General features: G+C 40.3%; 1 protein-coding gene across 5 annotated transcripts in view; it reads right to left on the minus strand.

Moving 5' to 3' along the window:
* Positions 1-881: 881 nt before the first annotated feature.
* pnpla6 (patatin-like phospholipase domain containing 6) overlaps positions 882-20,477 on the minus strand; it is a 31,343-nt gene continuing 11,747 nt past the window's right edge. The window contains exons 13-37 of one of the 5 annotated variants that reach the window (XM_072384518.1): positions 20,101-20,172; positions 18,569-18,669; positions 18,196-18,375; positions 17,813-17,890; positions 16,585-16,790; positions 16,200-16,331; positions 15,928-16,051; positions 15,594-15,707; positions 15,441-15,516; positions 15,188-15,337; positions 14,926-14,989; positions 14,508-14,676; positions 14,239-14,421; positions 13,982-14,100; positions 13,569-13,725; positions 13,252-13,368; positions 13,069-13,138; positions 9,844-9,960; positions 8,042-8,158; positions 6,079-6,227; positions 5,776-5,928; positions 4,540-4,656; positions 4,357-4,444; positions 3,875-4,020; positions 882-2,446 (exon numbers count right to left, since the gene is read on the minus strand). In XM_072384518.1, coding sequence (XP_072240619.1) covers positions 2,372-2,446; positions 3,875-4,020; positions 4,357-4,444; positions 4,540-4,656; positions 5,776-5,928; positions 6,079-6,227; positions 8,042-8,158; positions 9,844-9,960; positions 13,069-13,138; positions 13,252-13,368; positions 13,569-13,725; positions 13,982-14,100; positions 14,239-14,421; positions 14,508-14,676; positions 14,926-14,989; positions 15,188-15,337; positions 15,441-15,516; positions 15,594-15,707; positions 15,928-16,051; positions 16,200-16,331; positions 16,585-16,790; positions 17,813-17,890; positions 18,196-18,375; positions 18,569-18,669; positions 20,101-20,172 — 3,074 coding nt within the window. In that variant the 3' untranslated portion in view covers positions 882-2,371. Of the gene's footprint in view, positions 2,447-3,874; positions 4,021-4,356; positions 4,445-4,539; positions 4,657-5,775; positions 5,929-6,078; positions 6,228-8,041; positions 9,961-13,068; positions 13,139-13,251; positions 13,369-13,568; positions 13,726-13,981; positions 14,101-14,238; positions 14,422-14,507; positions 14,677-14,925; positions 14,990-15,187; positions 15,338-15,440; positions 15,517-15,593; positions 15,708-15,927; positions 16,052-16,199; positions 16,332-16,584; positions 16,791-17,812; positions 17,891-18,195; positions 18,376-18,568; positions 18,670-20,100; positions 20,173-20,477 lie in introns of those variants that run through there. The other 4 variants (XM_072384519.1, XM_072384520.1, XM_072384521.1 and 1 more) reach the window with 4 other exon arrangements.

Here is a 20,477-nt window from a genome sequence, read left to right on the forward strand (position 1 = left end):
TGTAGAAACTACAGAAAAGTCACTGTAATTCAGGCATTATTTGAAATCCAGGCTAACACTCACCTGCCTGCCCTGAATCCATCAGCACCGCCGTCAGTCCGGTTCTCACATCATGATGCGGAGCTTTGTGTACCGAGCTCAGCCCGTTTGACAAAAAGAGCAGACATGAACTGAATCAAATACTTCTAGGAAAATGGTCATCAGTGTTTTACATGTATTTTACAGACATTTTTATCCAAAGCAACTTTCACTCATATCCCAGGCAGGTTATGTCTACGTTATCCACTTGTATGCTGAAAAAAAATTTGTTTATACTTTGTTTGAAGGGATCATTTCCAAAATACAGTAATTTGGAAGTAAGAACAAATATACTTAGTTTGGATGGTTTCTCCAAACTATACAGAATGTATGCAGAAAACAGCTTCTTTATTGGAGCAATGTTGCCAACCAATGTGAACGGAGGAAAAAATGTTCTGCAGCTGGATAAATTCAAACAAATGTGGAAAAACAGTCATCAATGCCGGGAACCAGCAGAAGACCAACGCCAGCTACATCCAAAAAGTTTGTTTGGGATCTAACATTAAACAGCTGTATCCAGCTTACATTTAAACATGCTTAAGAGAAATAAAAGAAATTCAAATTACACAGTCTAGGATGCATATGTTTTATTTTTCAATATGCATATTAAATTATAACCTCTTCTTTATTCCTTATATTCCCTTGGCATATCAAGGTGGATGGCAAATATTAAATCAAACATCTTCTGAGCAAAGAATACTTAAAATATTTCAGTGTAAAACAGCTAAAGCCTGGTTAATTAAAATAAGACATCAACCCCCACCCTCTCCTCCCCTATTTAAAAAGCCTTTTGTTAACACATAAATAAAAATAAAAAATAAAAATGAAAAGCAAGTCTGGCAACTGTTGAGAACAACAGAATTTATGTTAAAGAGAACAAACCCTTTTCTGGTTCAGGTGTAGTTTCCCTTGTTTTGCAGCAAAGCGACAACTTAAAAATTCCCACCTCATATACATATATGAATATTAACATTGTGTATGTTATAACATAATCTTGTTACAATTTCTACAAGAAGTCCATATTAAGGGTTACTAGAGGTGAATTTCTGCCCATTGGAAGTATAGGATTACTCTGGATTTCTGCGTATTATCCACGTCAAAATAGCAAATATTTTCTTTTATTACTTATTGGCATGGTGTTGGAGATTATCATACCTCCGCAGTCTGAGATACTCTCAAATACACCTTATTATTGACTAGCAGAGGACATTTTTGTCATGAATGTCAAGTTATACGCAGGAACCCTGAGTATGGAGCGTGTGACCTTGTGCAAACTTGTTTGTTTTGTAGTGTCAGTCCAGTGATTGCGCCACAGTCACGCTCACTGAGTGGAGTCAACTGTGGTTAAACAAGGCATCATCTTAATCTGGCATAATCTTGAACAAAAACACAAACATTTCAAGCACCCATATGCAGTGTCATCCATTCACCGAAATCATCCCATCCGTCCTCATTTCTGTTTAATTCTTTCAGTGCAGTATTTCAAGTTCACTCTATTCCACTGAGCGTTAATTACAAATAAAATTATAGTAATACTTTGCTGGAAAGAAATTAATCATTGAGCAGGCTACTCCTGTCCTCATCCTGCTCTCTAACACTGGCCCAGTCTCTTGTTTATTCAACAGAAAAGAGCCACTTCTGTGACTACATTAACATCCATTCTCTCTACAGTATCCACCACAAAACTACCGGCACGATATTTATGATTAGCTTTAATCACTTTTAGAAACTACTCTGTCTGCATCTCACACTTTGCTTTCCAGTGTCTTGCTACCACTTCAAAGATCAAAGCTTTGCACATCAGAACAAAACAGTCATCCCAACACTCACATGCACCCATGTGAGCAAGCGCACAAAAAAATGAAGACCACATAATATGTCATATCCCCAATGATGGAGAGCCTGAATGAAGGTGTTCTGACATTAAAGACACAGATAGTCAGACATGCAGGTACATGTACCATTCATGGTCTGAATTGTTGAATTCAAAGTTCAGAGTCAGACATGTTGTGGAATGGGTTTGATGTGTCGTGATGAGTAAAACTCTGGATGGGGTAAACCCTCAAAGCCTGTTCATATTTGAGACCACATATAATCAGACAGAAGCCACTTGATGGAAAGAGGATTCATTGAAATATTGAAAAGTGGTTCTCCTCTAGGAAAACAAAACCATTATTCCAGAGTTTCAGAAGCTGCAGAGGCGGAGTGTGGCATCTATATCTTGAGCCTCGACAAATTCTGGACCCATAATTTGTCCCTTGTGTTTGTCTTTTTAATCCCCCTGGACCCTGTGTTAGCAGTCCGAGACTTCAGAAGCATTGGAGTCACTGGTCAGTTTTCTGCGTTGCCTCACAGATTTCTCCTCGTCCTGCAGGGCAGAAAACAGTGTTATTTTTACCCATAAAAGGTCAAATCTGCCAAGTGCAAGTCAGGCCCATCAGTGAGAAAATGTGATTTTTGCACACAATACATTAAATGATTCATCTCCCTGTTTGAAATTCACATTTTGAATAGAAGAGGCTAAATGAGGTAACAATTTTGCTGTCATGTTCGGAAAAAGAATAAAAGCAAAACTAGGAATGACTTAGCAGGGCAGAAAATAGTTTCCTAGCAAAAAAAAAAAAGATGAGTAGTTTTGTTTTGTATGGTAATTTTTGTTAAGGATGTGTGTGGAAAAAACAACAACTTCTGGACAGATGTGAAATCAAGATACTGCCAGTTTTAGAGGAGTAATCAAAAAGTCCCACAAAAAGACCTCCACAGCCATGGCCACTTATCAGGGCTTCTATGCAATCTTAAAATACATAAAAAAGTTTGTTTTTAGTATTTTCAAAGTCACAGTATAGAGCAAGAAAAAGGGAGTAAGGAAAAACATTCATCTTTCCAGACTATTTTCCATACTTTGTTTTCTAGCAGTCAAACAGTTGTGAAGATTGTATATAGAAGATGCACGTTGCCACCATGATGTCGCCTCTTGGTTTATCTACCATTTTGAAACCTTGAGTTTAACATTTTAGCCACTAGCGCCTTGGTTTTGAGACTGATTGTTCTGAGTCAATAAGAACCCACAGACACTTTACGGGCACCATGGGTGGCTGTGCCTCAAACAGAAGAACGAGTGCCTGCTAATCACAAGGTTTGCAGTTCAGTTCATGACATCTCCAAATGCTGAAGAGTCTTTGGATTTGGCCCTGAGCATCTGGGCAGCTGTGGGTGCATGAAAAACGCATTTTTGTAAAAAGCTCGGTCTCAAGTGAGCCCAGCCTTACAGTACACCCTGCCTTACTGTCTATTTTACTTAAAAGAAACAACCATCAAGTTGTATTGAAGTAGACTTTAACCCAGTGATTGAGACTATAAACTCAATAGAAAACTAAATCACATTAGATATTTGGTCTTTTTGTTTTGCAGTCTGCTGGTCATTTAGGAGACTGCAGGTTAAAAAGCACAATTGCATTAGTTTGTCTTTTCAGATCTACCTGATCTGATCTTACCCGATTAAAACTGATACAGTAACAGAACAGTGTAGGGGGAATTAAATCAAAACACGCTTCAGTGTGTTTATGCTAATGAAAGAGCCTGTAATTGTCTCTTTATAGAGCAGATATAAACTGTATCGAGCTTTAAGAACACAGATGGTACTTGTTACATACATTACATGTTGGTCTATTCATGGAATCTAAAGACTATAAACAGATTGTCCTCTTAAGGTCAGGCAATACAGAGGACGCAGGCATACGTGACTCAGCTTATGTTTTTGTTTTCCTTTGGATATAATGTTTTTGTGTACGCTCACAGTCTGAAAGATTCCATTCTGTCCCCACTCTCCAGGGGAGTGGTCTTCAGGGTCCTCTGCCTCGTACTCCTCCTCTTCCCCCTCTTCCTCTCTCACCGTGTCCATCCCATCTTCCTCATACTCTGTCAGACAGTCCGACTCCTCCGCTGGAACCAAAGATTTAAAGGACATATTACAAAAATAATTTATTGACTGAACAGCCCAGTTTAGAGTACATCCATAAAATATCGGGGACATCTTCTACTGTACTTCAACAAAGCAGACCGGGTGATAGCTATGGCACCAAATTTATTACACCGTTTAAATCTGGCATGACCTCAAGGGGCATCCAGACATTAAGTGGTTATAACTACTGTATCAATCACTTGTAACATTTGCAGGCTGTATGCTTAAAGGTACTGAAATACTGAAAAGGAATTTTTTGTGCAACAGGAATTTTCTCTATTAATGAGACTGTAATGAACCGGTAAGTGGGCCTTCACCTTCTGTAGCCACGTAGCTTTGGACTGGCTCTATCCTGGATACAATCTCTGCAAGGTCAGTGAAGTCAGCTGCTGGACACGTGCAGGACTGAGAGACAACAAATCATTTTTACAACGAACGGGACTGTTACACATCAACCCTCAAACATTTATGGTCTAAGTGTGTGCATGAGCTGTCCTCACGTCAGTCCTCTTGCTGTCGTTGTAGTCGGCCGAACGGTGATCCTTTAGCATGTTGTCGATAATGTCGCCTCGAGCCCAGCCGGTGAACACCAACTTGCCGTGCTGGTAGCCCACATCCTGGAACGCAAAGTAGATTAAACAGACAAAGAAACTTTCTAAGACATCGTTTCCGGTAATGATCAATTAAACCTTTAATGTCCGGCCTGAGAAAGAGGCAAAGGAGAAATGTTTCTCTCAATTTTCTCATTTCCTTTGGACAATAATAATGACAATCAGTGTTGTATTTGACAAATGGTTGGGCGACAACTTATGGTAAAAGTTTCAAGATTTGAAAAAGGGATTGGCATAATGTAGGACCTTTTTTTAGCATTACACAGCTAAGCTGAGGGGTACAGATATTTAGGTAGGTTTACTTAATCTTATTGAGAAGACAGTATAAAAAGTGAAAAGTGGGTAGAGCAGGACATTAAACGATTAAAGAGACAATTGGACAAAGTTATAAACCCACATTACAGATATCACTGGCTTAGACTTCACAGTATTTGAAAATTAAAGACCATGATCACTTTTTGGGGGACATATGAAAAGAAAAACATATTTGTTGTGCTTAGGGAGAGTATTTTGAGTGTCTGAAGTTACAACCAACTGAACTCCATCTTGATATGGAGTCATTTTGTTTGAACATAGCTGTTTGCAAATCACTATGAAAACTAACAGTTGAGAGCTTCAGTACTGCCAGGCTCCAGTACAGTGCATGTACCACTGTGATCTTAGTGCTGATTGTGCTCCAACAAGAGAAACATGCTAGATTAAAGGCCGCAGCCGTCAAACACTTCTGTGTGAAACTTCAAATAACATAAACGAGCGTGTCGTTCAGGTAAAGCTGCCGTGTCATTAGTTTACCACCTGTATGCGCCCTGGAAGAGTGAAGGACATATTTTTCTTTCTACTTCTCACAAACCGTTTTATACACCGGTAAAGATATAAGACACAGTTTGCATTTATAATAGCCTTGCATCGCTAAAGAATGAGATAATAAAATGACGTGTTGTGGAAAGGGTGAAAGGCTTTGCGTGTGCACGTGTATGAGTTGCAGTGGAAGGGAGAGTGTTTTAGATGAAATGCACATCCGTTATGGTGAGTGGGTGAACAAGAGAGTGATTTAACTAATGCCCTATTTTCATGTTCATAAACGCACCATATCTGACAGAATGCCGTATTCAGAGGGTAACTCACATAGATCTCATCAAACTTGCCGAAGTCCATGGTCTTGAAACGGTCGATTGGTGGTCGGATGTACTCGCAGTAGGCACTTTTTTTCACCACTTCTAACTGCCGCACACAAGACACATAGGCCAACCGTGACTGGATCTCCGCCATGTCTGGCACCTGTGGGATTGGTTAGTGTGAGCGCAATGTTTAACAAAGAACATACCACATTTTACCATTATAGCTGTAAGATCATTATTCAATCACCTGATTTCATTGCAGAGTCACTGAAGCTAAAAATCAGTCAAACGCTGCCAACCTGTACTGTACCTTTACTTTCTCTGCCCAGGGATTGATCCGTTTCCACAGCAACCACCAGCCAGACAAGCTGTCGCCATAGTTACAGAGGTCAGTCTCATCTTGGCTACCCACATCGATGGCAATGACTGTTCTGGCACCCATGTTCCTTGCAATATCCGCTGTTGGACGTGTAACACCAGTCGTTCACACACATGCACACAATCGCACAGATTGACGAAATCCAGAAGCAAAGAGGGTAAAACAACAAATCATTTGTTATTACATTTGTTTCAGGATCATTTCAGCTTCTTTAAACCCTCATCTAAAAAAAAATTTTAAAAAACTCCAACAAAAGCTCCAACAGACTTGCACCACAAAAATATCACTTTAGGCTGACACGCTAAAGAGCACATATGGGTAATTATTTAGATATCAACAGCAAAACATTAAAAAAGAAAACTGTATACTGTCCTGGCCAAAAAGTAGACCCGGGGTCACCACCTTTCTCATAGACCTCTACATGGTGTTAGACAGAGCCTTGGGGCAGTGAGCATTTTTGTGGTGTTGAGCCTATTTGAAGACAGAAACAGGAAGACATCCCACAAACCCAAAGCAGAGAACCAGTGTGCCAAGAACAACTATAAAAAGCAGCTGATCCAGCACAGAAACCTCAGAGAGAAGACAGGGTAATAAAATTCAGAAATAAAGCATGTTGACTTAACAAGGCTCCGTTTAGCTGGTCAATCTTTGGGCCCTGAAAGCTTCGCATTTCACAAATCCCACACAAAAGAAACGTCAGTGTTGCTGTGTTTCATTTGAACACTCCTGTTTTATATCTACACAGGCACAAACCTGGGGAAGTTTTTTTCTTTGCAACACAATCAAAGCTAAAAAGCTTTAGCTAAAAAAAAAAAGCTTGTTTTTTGTATTCTAAAAAGCTAAAAAAAAAAAGTTTAACTATGCATACACATTAAAGGAATATGACAATTTGGCATGCAGATCTATTTTAATGTCTGCAGACAAAAAAACTCCCCCTCAGTCGAAACACACACAAACAAAGCCAATTTCACTGATTCAGGAAAATACAAATGTCATTTTAAAATTACACACAAGTATGACAAACAGAACTGCGGAGCTAGGCGATAAGGACAGAATATTACTTACTGTTGTTGCTTAATTTAGATAATATAATGTGCCAAATTTGTACCAAATCGGATTTGAAATGTAAAAGTTAATAAGAAAAGATCATCACCCAGCCCTGCAGGAGAAATCAAACTTTAACATTAAAACACAAAGACTAAAATGGCAAAACAGACCGGTGTGTCGTGTGATTTTTAATATTTCATTCCCAACAAAAGGAGAAATATCTTCATATATTCAGTTAACCCCATAAATGTTAAACTAATGGTTAATCCCACCCATCTCCCATTTGTCCTCCACCTATGTGACACCAGGCTGTTTGGCAGACAAATACATTCATCCTGTTCAACTCAGTATTTCATGAGTTTGAGAAATACTGTAAAAACTGTTAAATGCTGACTTTTTTCAGAGTTTTATTCTGTTAAATCTGATGTTGTCATTCCACCTTCTGCGAGTGGCAGTGAAATGTCAAACTTTTTTGGGGTGAAGTATGTCCAAAGGAATAATTCGGATCCAGATTATGGTCTTTTAAGCAGTAAAATAAGGCTTTGGCCGTGATGTAAGATCTACTTATCAGTATATTTATTTTTTTAAGCTTTTAAATTTAAAAAATAAATAAATTTAAAAGAAAAAAATCAGCACAACCACAGAATTAGTCCTAATATCTGCTTACTTACCTAATGTGTAACACATAACCAATTTGATTAAACCCCCACACACAAAGCATCCCCATCCATCACTCCACCTCCCCCTTCTCTGGGATACAGGAGTTGGATAGACATTGAGAACTGTACAGTATGTTGGTTGGAGAGTGGACTGGGGTGCGGTGGGGGGAGTTGCCACCTGTACTTGCCTGGCAGGTTGTTGATGTAGCCACCATCCATTAGCAAGTTGCCATCTTTGGGGTCGCAGAGAGGCGGCAGATACCCCGAGAGGGTCATGCTCGCCCGCACATAGCGCCACAGAGAGCCTGGCACACCAGGGAGGGAAGGAGGGAGGAGGAAGGGGGGGATAACATCTCAATAATGTTTGCTAAACGTTTCAGATTAGTTATGACACAGACCGCAATCCAAACACAAGAGGGAGTTCAGCCAGAGGAAGGTAGCTGATCCCTGCAAAGGCTAGGACTGTTGTACTGCTCACCTTTAGACTGCAAACCTCGTTACCTTGCACAGAGACCCTGTGTGACTTGTGCAAAAGGTAAGCAAGTAAATGGCAACCATCACAGAAAGCCGAGGTTGTTTCAATCTCCAAACCATGTCCCATCAACATCGCTTTCTTGCTTATGATAATGTGATTCAATTCCTGTCGTAAGTTCCTTCAAAAGCCACAGAGATGTTTAAATCTATGAATTATTAGCTGAGCTGAAGCAGAAGAGAGCCGCAGCACAACTGACCTACTTTCACTCTCAATGTGTCAAGAGGCAAAGCAGCAGCAGACGTTGTTGTGACAATGTTTGGAGATTTTCTCGGTGAACATGGCAGAAAAGCAACCAGCCTATCCAGTCCTGCAGTACAGCTCAGAGCCAGCAGGGGGCAGGAGCAGGCCAGACGCTGCATGGGTTGGAAGGAGAAGGAGCACCGCAAAGAAAAGCGAGGGGTGCCACTGTGTATGGAATATGTGTGAAAGCTTTGGCAGAATAATCTCAAAGAAACGTGTCTTTAGAGGGACAACCACCTAGAGCTTTTCATTTCTAAGTTTTTGAGGCTTTTTCACTTTCTAGGGAGCTAAGATGTGCAACAGCAGGATCCAGAACACATTACTCCAAATAAGAAAAACATGATATAAGCCATCAATATATAGTCATGAAAAATATATAAATGAGCTCGCTGCATCGAAGACACTGGCATGCACATAAAAGAAAGCAAAGCCAGGGGAGAGGACAGGAGCTGGGCAGGAGAAACTGAACATGTTCCTGTATGCAGAGATGATTGAAAATGAAAGAGTAGCAGGACACGTTCAAAGGAAACAAGTTCCAGTCAGATCCACAGGACGGACACATTTAGGTCAACCAAAATGCAAAAGGTGATCCACAACAGCAGAAGACGGATGATGTGGATGGGATGTTGACATGGCTCAGACTTTTGCTACCTTAAGTAAAGGAAAGGTGTCATATCTACTTTTTAAAAATCTATCTACTTTCTATCTCTAATGTCAATCTGAAAATTCAGCTTTATCCAAGCCGATCAAAGGGTGCAGTGATGCCTGAGGACATCAGCGCTTACATGCCACATCCAGAGCGTTATGTAGAAGAATACATTTCAGCACCAGAAGAAACTCGATGATCATGCATCTCTCTGTGACCAATAGCTATCCAACATGCAGGAGAGAAAGTGATGATCACTTGATTATCTTCCTGATGGCAACAACTCAACTGGAGAAACTGTTGTGTGAGTGAATATCAAAGCCAATGGAAGCTGGAATGTGATGTGCATAATTCAGTAAAATGGCAGGTACTAATCCAATCATTCTCAAAATATATGTTGATTTAAGTATTTCCTTCCAAACCATGGGCTTCCAATGTCCACCTGGTCAAGGTTGTGTTAGTTACAAGTGAAAACTTGGACGAAAGAAGAGGAGGGCAGCCAAGTGGTCGATTGTCGATTTAGGAATGAGGGAGGAGGAGGTTTTGGTGAGCGGGTGTTTAAATCTGACCTGGGACATTGTTAACATAGCAACCATCCACAAGCAAGTGGCCATCCTTGGGGTCGCACAGGGGAGGTAAATAGGGGGTGTAGGAGGCGCTGGCTCTAACATAGCGCCAGACACAACCTGTCGGGAGATGGAGATGGAGAAGGGGGAACACATCAAATATGAGCCGGACCCCACGTCACAGATGGAAAAAGAAAATGAGAGGGACAGAGAAAGAAACAGAGCAAGAAAGAAATGCCTGCAGCATAGTGAAGAAGAACGCAAGAAGCTCCGAAGAGCAAAGTGGAGAGAAAGGGGAATATAATCTCCACAATATCTATCTATGCCAAATGTTAGAAATTCTTCAAATCAGGCCAATTCATAGAGAAGAATACCGTATTTTTCGGGCTATAAAGCGCACCGGGTTATAAGCCGCAATATCGATGATTGACTGCTAACGGGTCTATTTTCATACATAAAGCGCACCGGGTTATAAGGCACATTAAATTAAACAAAACTCAGATAAGTCAAACTTTATTCAACTCACTTGTTGTACTGCGTGACTGATAGCGTTGAGTTCACATGCTTCGTCAGCATGTCTCTTAACAGGAGCCATTTTTAGGGCAGCAGGTACAGAAAATGAATGAATGAATGCACACACTTTAATGTTGAAGCACAGATCATATCACTCCGCGAGGCTCGGGACTACGGTGGCCGTAATGCTCAAACCATCAAGCAGTGCGGCTTGGTAGCTTACCAAGGCCGTGCTAAAACATTTTGACAGATTTCTGAGCACCGTGTACCACATAAAATCAGTTCTAGAAAGCATAACCAGAATTAATTCATACATTAGGCGCACCACATTTTAAGGTAGACTGTCGATTTTTGAGAAAATTAAAGAATTTTAAGTGCGAGTTATGATCCGAAAAATACGGTACATTAAGACTGTTATATAAACAATCCAACTATTTGATGGCTAGGAAATGTAATGGGATTCAGAATAATGATAAGATACCAAAACATTATAAAGTTAAGAATCATTACAATCTTATGGTGACGTAAACGGCAACCAGTGAGGCACAATGAATGACAACAATCATGACTGGTGTGTTGCTTAAACTTATCAAAAGAAGTATTAGTGCTGTTAGATGACTAGCTCAAACAAGCAAGGTGGGGGGGGGGGCAAGCAGAACGAAACTTTAAGAAAAGGCTAAAAAGAGGGATATGTGTGAGATTGATAGATACAGAAAAGAAAGAAAGAAAGGAAAAAAGAAAGCGTGGGCGCAGACCACTATTTTAAGACTGTTGAACCGGAACTAAATGATCAGAAATTGTGAAATGACAAGAGAAACAGTAGTATCTGTATCATTTCAAAACCCCGGACACAAAGAGGTCTAATACAAACCTAAGAGACCCTGTGCCTTAGATCAATTAAAACAACAAAAAGTTCCTATGTCCTTTTAATAAGTAGAGTCAAAGTGACATATTCTTGGTAGCACCGAGTTCGAAATGTTGGACGAAAGCAAACCAGAAAAAACTACAGGGAGCAGAATGGAGGTAAAGGAATGATGGAAGCAGCGTGGGATGTGATTAAAAGGCCAAGATGTGAGAAAGTCAAAAAGTGTTCTGGATCCAACATGTTGACATGGACACGGGAGGGGACTCGATAATTAAGGTCAGAGACTACACAGGTTATCATTTCTACAGTATAAGCTATAGATGGGTAGCATTGTGATGTCTGTGTATACATCAAAGACATAATTTGGGGATTTTAAACACAAATGCGATGGAGACAAAACAATGAAAAAGAACAACGGCTTTAGCCATTTAGCATATGACAAAGAAAAGAAAGAAAGAGAAAAAGACACAGACAGAAAGAGAGAGAGAAAGAAAGAAAAAGAGAGGAAAAGGCTTTGCTCAGGCAGTTAGTCCAACTGAGGCCAAGAAGCAAACAGCATCAGCAGCAGTCAGTGCTTCCCAAAAAACTCCTCAAATCCAGCAATCAGCCTTAACTTAAAAAAATCTGTACAATAAAATGCCAACATCTTTTTCAATGTGTAAATGTTATGGTCAATTTTAAGTTAGCATTACAGTGATTACATAAAGACACTGGATTTGGAGGGTTTTTGGGAGGGAGTCATTTCAGACTACAGAGATTTCCTTTATCTCGTGTTAGTGATGGTGCACTTTATCCAAGTCAAGAAACATTCAGCAAATACAGGCACAAGCAAAGAAATCTGAGTGCTTTCTCTTATAGATTTTCAGTGAAATTTCTTCAACCCATGAGGCTGCTGCATTATCTAAACATGATTTTCACTGAATGGTAAAAAGTAGGTTGGGAGCTAAGATAAAGCAAAGAGTTTGACCTTAATGTGTTCCATGTATTGATCTGATGCACTTCCTACCACTGAGATCCATGAATACAGCCACAATTATTTTTTCAGGTCATAAAGTGGAAAAGGTGACAAAGTTGGACCTTGCTATTAGAGCCCCCACTTTATGGACTCAGGCTCACTAAGTCATCTGCTACTGACATCTCCCCTTTTAAAGCTTCTCTCATTGTAAAAGCCTTTGGAAAGCTCTTACAAGATTATCAGACTATATAAAATTATAGTTTAATGCCCATCTGTTTCACCGGACTTCCCTTATTCCTTTTCATAAAACACTTTGTAATGTTGTTATGAAGAGATTTTGAAATAATGTTTTATTCTTCATACTAAAATTACTCAGCGTTTGGCCTAAATGGATGCTGAGAACACAGCCATTTCAGTTTAATTTGGATGATACCCACCATAAACAAAATTCTGCTGAAGCGCTGGTAATCACACTCTCTAAATGTTGCATTCCCCTGATTCACCTCTTTCTGTACTACTTCAGGTTATTGCAACCAATATACTTATAGAATTGAACAATTAGAGACACTAAGTAGCTTGTGACTAAGTTGACTGAGTACATCAACATGCCAGTATATTAACTGCTGAAGTGGATTTGAAACATTGACGTCAGTGTCACTTTCACACATTAGTTCTCTGTTAATTAAAGTAGTATAATTGAATTAAATTATGAGAAAGGCATACTCATTCCTGTATTGGTCTACGTGAATGTGCGCTATTGCAATTCCTAGTAATAGAATTGCATATAAAGTACTGTAAAATGAAAATGCATTATCCCGCATTATCCCGCAATCAGAATTAAAAGATCATGTTGGGGTAGGTGGTGGCCCCTGCAGCCAGCTCAGCTGCCACTCACCATCCTGATGAACACGCATGGCTGAGGCTGTGATGTCAGTGGTGACATTGAAGTACGGAAGCCACAGGTCCTGGGGGCAAAAAGCATTTCATTGTCACAAACTTTATCATCATTTTCTCAATGAAACAACCCTCGTGTTGTCGTATCGCAGCGGTCAGCTCGTTTTGTACTGTGGTCTCTCACCTCAGCTTGCTTGTCCTGGAACACTTTGTAGATGCTGGTGTTGAAGGCAGAACCAGAGAACATGGAGGTGATGGGATAGGTTAGGTCCAGCACTGTTTTAAACACCGAATTCATTGCCTGTAAAATAGCACGATGCAGAGTAATCATACACAGTCCTCTTGTTGACTACTCTTGTGTAAGGTGGGAGGATTTTGTTCCATATCAGGTAGGAAATTATTATTATAAATTTTTTTTTTTTAAAAAACATTCTAACTTGTCACCATGAGTGATGACTAATGACAGAACAGACCTGGTAATAATACAGATTTGTACAGTACCTTGGACCACTCTCTGGCTCTTTGCTTGGTTCGAACGGCACTTCTCTCCTCAGCATACAACGCGCCAATGAATGAGCCTATCGATGTCCCACCCACTATGTCAATAGGAATCCCCGTTTCCTCCATAGCTTTTATCACACCCACATGAGAGCAGCCTCTGTATGCAAGAATTTTAAATACACAAGATGATGAGTACATCAGACTATCACTTGGGTAGAACATTATAAATCAGTTACAATTAGAAGAATGAATGTAATTTACTCATGCTGCTTCACTTTGTAAGACAGTAGCATAACACAACTACATTTTTTACATTAGTCGTCTTTCCATGCAAGGAAACAAAATAGTAGTCTGGGGTTGCTGAACTTGTTTGTGCCGCTTATTGCGGCTCAATTCTCACAAAATGTGCTCACCTAGCGCCACCTCCTCCCAACACAAGGGCAATGCTGTTCCCAGTCAGGACTCGGGCCAGCCGAGAGAAATCACTGTGTCTGTCTGCTGTTTTCTCAAACACCTTCTCATACACCTCCCTCTACAGACACATTATGAAAAAGAATCCAGATTTAATACAACAAAAGTAGCAACTTTCTAACAACATGTTACAAAATGTTAAGCTGCTATATATAGTAACCGGGAATGGTAAACTAACACGAGACAGTTTTTTTCATACCAGTTTGCTGGGACTGCGCCTGGAGAAGACCCTGCGGGGACACTTGAGGTGCAGATGCCCCGAGCACCAGCTGCGCATGTTGAGCCACTCGACCGTTCTGGACGGGCCCGGACCATCCTCTCTGTGCAGAAGGACCAGCTGCTTCAGAGCCCGTACCGCTGTGTTTTCCAGCATTTGCTCCAACTACAGGGAAAGAGAAGAGGAGAGTATAAAGTCAGTTGTTGCCATTGCATTCTTCCCTTCTCAGCTCCTCACGTGCACACGCATACCTCTCCCAGTGTTGGTTCCTGGTCCCCCAGCCCAACAATGAGGATGCAGTCCGCCTGCCGGATGCAGCGCTGAGTCCATGGAGTCATGCTGTTGTCAGTCTGGTATAGGACGATTCGATTGATGTCTTCCTGCTGGGCCAGCCAGCCAGAGAGACGATACTCGTGAATACTGAAATTATACAGGAAATGAAGAGGAGGACCAGCATTTCAATTCACCAAAGCAGACACAACAACATCTGGTTTAATTTACACAAACAACTACATGTAACTTTGAAAAAAGATAAACAAATTGCAGCAGTTAATACAATCAAGTGTAAATTGAGAAAAAAGGATGTTGGAGATAGCGCTGAACATTTTCAGTGGGCTCTAATGATGATGCTAAGGTTGCCTGATATGATTCCCTGATTATCAGACGAACCTGTCCAAAGCAGAAGCTCCCAGGCGCTCTCTGATTATCTCACTGGTTAAAAGTAGAGTGGGTCCTACAAGTGACAAATAGAGGTGGTGTATGATTAAACAATTCAAGAAAGAGTAAAGAACTTTCAATAGTCTTCCATTGTATGTCAAGTTAAAAATAAATGACAGGGTTCCTACACATTTTCCAGCACAAAAATCCCCCACACAGAAATGCAGCAATCCAAGACCAAAAGAAAAGAGACAAAGAAATTCAATGGGTTTACCAATGGCACTGAGGGCATGGCTAAGCTCCAGGTTGAATGCATTGATGGGCACTTCATCACATACAGGAAGCACAGCTACAGTTGAGAGGTTGCTGGCAGGGTTGGTGACATCAGCACTTGTTGCCATACTGGGCAAACTGAGGGCTGACCCTAGAAGACAAAGACACAGTCATTGAATGAAGTATGTGAGAAAATCCTGATAAAATCCAGCTGGAATAAGAAAGACATCGTTTGAAGATAAACATCATCTAACCTGAGAAAGGTCCACGACCCTGCTGCAGGTTACCCAAAATCTTCTGGCCCAACAGGTGGATCAACCTTGTCACAACCTATAAACAGAAATGAAAGGTAAGAATCATACAGTACACAACACCACAGAGAATACTATATTAAAAAAAACATTAACCTGTGGATATCGTCTTTTGATGTTGTTCAGCGTTCCCTCGGGCAGCTTTACCAGCTCCGTGTCTCTCACCGCATGGACAGTGGTGGCTCTTGGTTGCTTGGTCAAAGCCTCCACCTTAAACACAAGGCACAACACCACAATATATTATTTTTAAAAAAACTGGAGAGATAATAATTTTAAGCCAAAGAAAACCAAACTTGTTTGCGGAATGATTGGGTCAATGTAAACACTAAACTACTCACAATAGCAACTGAAAACAGTGACCAACAAGTCATGTTAATGCAGGTCTCTTTTACAAGCAGGCAGAATGAAACTCTGACATGAATATTCTCACCACACCAATGAGGTCTCCTCTGCCATATTCCCCAACCAACTCCTTCTTCCCATTTGCCTTGCGAATGACTGAACGGAGACGTCCATTCAGAACAATGTAGGTGCAATCTGACTGGTCATCTTGTCTATAAAAATGAAGACAAAACGCAAACATTGCAAACTAACTGTAATAAAAGGTTCTTAGAACCAGCTGTTTTGTTTTTTTTAAGCATTGTCTGCGCACAGATACAAATTATTTCCAAATACGTCTAACCAAATACAAGCTGGGAGTACCTGTAGAGGGCTCTGCCAGCTTCAACAGCCATCCAGTCAATAGCAAAGTCCATCTGCCGGACAAAAGCAGACATGCGGATGGCCACTGTGTGGGCCACACTCAACACCACACTGGGTTGCTCCCTCATAATCCTGCAGGGAGCAGCACACAGCAGAGCCACAGAAATAAAAACTGACATATTGTAATACCGAACAGAAATAGAAGATTCCATTTGAGATTCAAAGTTTTATATGTGCTTTGGGTGCATAGATGGGTGTTGGTAGTAGAAACTATTAATGCATATAAGTGATTTGTAAATGTATGACACATGAAGCAAACAGTGAAACTCATTATCAGCGTATTCTATACAATCGTGTTTCCGCGCAGTGGAGATGAAAGACTTACTCGTAGAAATCTGACTTTGAGATCCTAAGGAAAGTGCAGTCTCGGACAGCCTTAACAGTAAAGATAAGGGGCTCTCCGGTGAGCACAGCAAGCTGGCCCACCATCTCTCCAGGGTGGATCACAAACAAGCAGACAGCCTCCTGTTTGTCGATCATCCGCTGATAGACATGAAGAGAACCTGACAGGATAAAATGCAGACTCACATCCTTTGGAAAAGAAAACGGGAAGAGATGGACAAAGCAGAAATGGGAAGAAAGGTTAGATTTTTTTTTTTTGTTGTTGGAGTTTCAATATCTACTTTTCTTCTTTGCCAAAACAGTGACATAAATATACATTCACAACACACACAAGGAATTCATATAGAACAAAACCCTCATATATGAGCACAAGGGTGACAGCAGTAAATGTGTTAGTCTGCTGTGAGCTCTACAGTCTGAGGGTATAGAGCGTATGTTTATGTGCACATGTGCCTTCCAAAATGTCACAGAAACAAAAAGGCTAGCAGGAAAGATGGAAGACAACCATGGTGCTGGGTCAAAGGTGGGGCAGGGGTGGATGTGTAGCAACAATCAACAACCAGGACTAAGAAAACATAGGACTTGCTAAATAATGCAGCGTGTTCTGCTCTCTCTTTGCCTACTGCCACAGTAATAACAATAAAAGGCAGAGGAGGGTCCAGGCAGCACATCAGACTGAGCCAAGGATGCTGAAGAGAGGACGGGACTTGAGCCAGGGAAGGGCCAGTAGGGTCAGGCACGTCGGTCGACAAAATCATTTTAATCTACTTTTACATTTGTGACAATAAAATGACCTTTGTGTTTGATTACTGCTATATTTTCAAGACAGTTTTTTTTTTATCAATTATTGGATCTGACATCTGGCTGGTGTTTTGCCAACTCTGGGTCACCTGTAGACCCTTGTAGCCCTGCTCTTAGACCTTGTGGAGAGGACTTGTTTGGAAGGGATTGGCAGCCACATTTATAGATAATAAATAAGTGGAGGAACATGGTGACCCAGCCTTATAAACATAGAAGCAATCCACTAGCATGCCTGAATGAAGCCACTCAAACAACCCAGTACAGGGGAGAACATCATAACCTTGCCCTTATCACTATAACTGGCTTAATTAACTCTGAAATACGATAAAACTATTAAACTTGCAACTGCTTTACTAATACAAGTAAAGAAAGATAGGTCAGTGCTTTTGAAAAGGTCTTCTGTAAACTACCTGGTCTCCCTGTCTTGCTAAGATGGCTCCAGCTTTTGCATGATGCAGAGTCACTTTTCCATTCAACAACGATGGGTCCTGGATTTAAAAAAAAAAAAAAGCAGACAGAGGGAAAAGTTAAAAACACCAAACCAAGCTTTGATAAACAGTGAAGCTAACAGAATTAGTGGAGCAATAATTACTGCGACACACAGATATGATCCACCACACATTGCATCAAAGGAACGTGTGCAACTTCCTCCCAAAGAAGTAACACAAAAGTCTCTAGAATTATCTTTTTTTTTGTCCCCACAAATTAAACATTAACTCTGGATTTTATGAATGATCAATGCAATCATATAGAAATGAAACAGACCGATGAACAATATGTGAATGGAACAAACCTCAATTCTCATAAGTCTGAGGACCTCTTTTTGAGCTTCCTCAAACAGAGTAGCATTGGATCGACTGGATACAGGTGCAAAAATGTTGTCCACCGCTGGCTCTTCCTCTGGATACAGATAGATGCCAGAAGGAACCTCATCCACAGTCACTCTCCTCTCACGCTGTTCCTGGGATACAGACTGCAATAACATTCAGACTCGTTTATATTAAAATGGGACCTCCATCTGCTGAAAACAGGAAATCTGCATCTACAAACAGACAGCATAGCATTATTTTTGCCATTTTACTCGTTTTCAGTTCTTGTAGCAGTAAACTTCCAGTTTTATGTAAAATAATCAACTTCATCTCAGCTGTGTAGTGAAGGGCACTGACCCGGGTAAAGGCGGGAGGAGTATTGCCATCCTCTGCCGACACGGAGATCCTTCCTCTTTCATATGCCATGTCAAAATCTGATTTCAGACTTTTCTGTATTCCTAAACAAACAACATACAGAGAACAATTCTTAAGTCAACACTTTCCTGATTTAAAGAAGAAAAAAGAGAGATCATCTAGTGTTTGTGCTGTGTGTGAAGGAAAAGAGTTTCCATTCATGTAAATTTATTTAAAAAGCCAAAAGAAGACATTATCTGAATGACTGCCAAGCCATGCTATCCAACTGATGTGTTGACAGATAAGGGGTGGACAGCAGGCTGAGATGATAACTGATGGTTTTCCTTTAATGACTCTTTCTCACTTATGTTTGTTGTTCAATCCTAAAATTTGAATGTTGGTAAACAAGTCTTATGAAACTCTTGGAGGAGACAAAGTAAATCCACTGAACAGTTTTTTGGTTTTTTTTGTTGTCCTTTTTAATCTTGGTCCAAGAGTGCATTTCAAATGTTTCAGCTGAACAGCTCGTAAGGTTCATGTTTGTATATGCTGTGTTGAAGCAACCTGAAACAGGCTGCACCTGTGCTCTTGGTACATGGGTTTGTACATTTATTTGCATTAATCCAGGTAGACTGGTTTGGTTTGGTCATGACTGAAATAAGATGACTACACCTGCGTTCATAGAACACAGCACACATGTTAAGACCTCATCCCCAGAGCTGGACACTCCCACAGGCACATTTTATGATTTGCAATCACAAGTCAATTTGCCAAAATTTTGCAAATCTGTCCCAGATTTGAAACTAGGTCGTCAGTCCGCAACATACAGCTGTTTTTATTGCAAATAAAAAGCTTTTGTATGCACTTGTGGTCATCAAAAAACAATGTTACAGTGAAGAGGAGTAAAAAAAAAAAAAAGAAAGAAAAAATAATCTTTAAGTCATCAATCCAATCATCTTATGAGCCTTTTCTTAAATAAAGGTGTCAGAAATCATCTGCTAACAAAGTAAAAGCTTAAAAAGGCATCTTTTTTTCAGCCAAAACGCTGATGGTTCTTAACAATCACAAGTACATCATAGAATCAGAGCCATCGTTTCCAGAGATGACTTCACTGCTGACTTTCCACATCTGTGTCTTCATAAAACCATAAAACCGTGTGCCAACATTCTGTGCCAACAACTCATTACTGGCAAATGATTGAGAAGGATAACTGCCCTGTAAAATGGAGTTCTGAAAAACAGAGACTTGTCTCTCAAGCAGCCAGATCATGACCAGTAACTGTTTATACTTTATACTTATCGGCAAGTAAATAAAATGCCTTTCCTATGACTGGGGGGCCCAAATTCAGATTGTGTATAACAGACAGGTTGGCACAGAGCATGTTCACAGTCACATAATTCAATTTCAGGCATCACAATAATCCTTCTCCAGAAGTACATTTTTCTAATAGCAAATAGCACATGAAAAATACATCCTGTTATTTGTAAAACTAGAAAATAGCTGCGTAATCTATCCAATCAAGTTAGCACCCTCACCAGCAATGTCCACAGGCATGGAGATTGTCCTACTAAGAGTGGGCACTGCTCCATCCTTCCCTTGTTCCCCTCCTGTGAATAACAAAAAATGAACAAATAAAAAATGTGCAGCATTTATCAACTTACCCCAAAGAAAAGGAATAAGAAGACAAAACAATAAATAATGCTCACTTCATCTTTACACATTTTACTAGTCATGGCAGAGATTGACTGGTTGAGAGAATAACTGATAAAGACAAAAAATATAAACAAGAAGAGTATTTGACAAGAAATATACAACAAAATGGAAACATTTGGCGGTTTAAAAATGACTTTCCGCCCACCAAGACCCATTAAGATTTAAATTACTCCCAGTACTTTGTCTAGTCCCTGCTCAG

Source organism: Leuresthes tenuis, unplaced genomic scaffold (genome assembly GCF_036924035.1).
Source record: "Leuresthes tenuis unplaced genomic scaffold, fLeuTen1.0.hap1 SCAF_4, whole genome shotgun sequence".
Taxonomy (NCBI): Eukaryota; Metazoa; Chordata; class Actinopteri; order Atheriniformes; family Atherinopsidae; genus Leuresthes; species Leuresthes tenuis.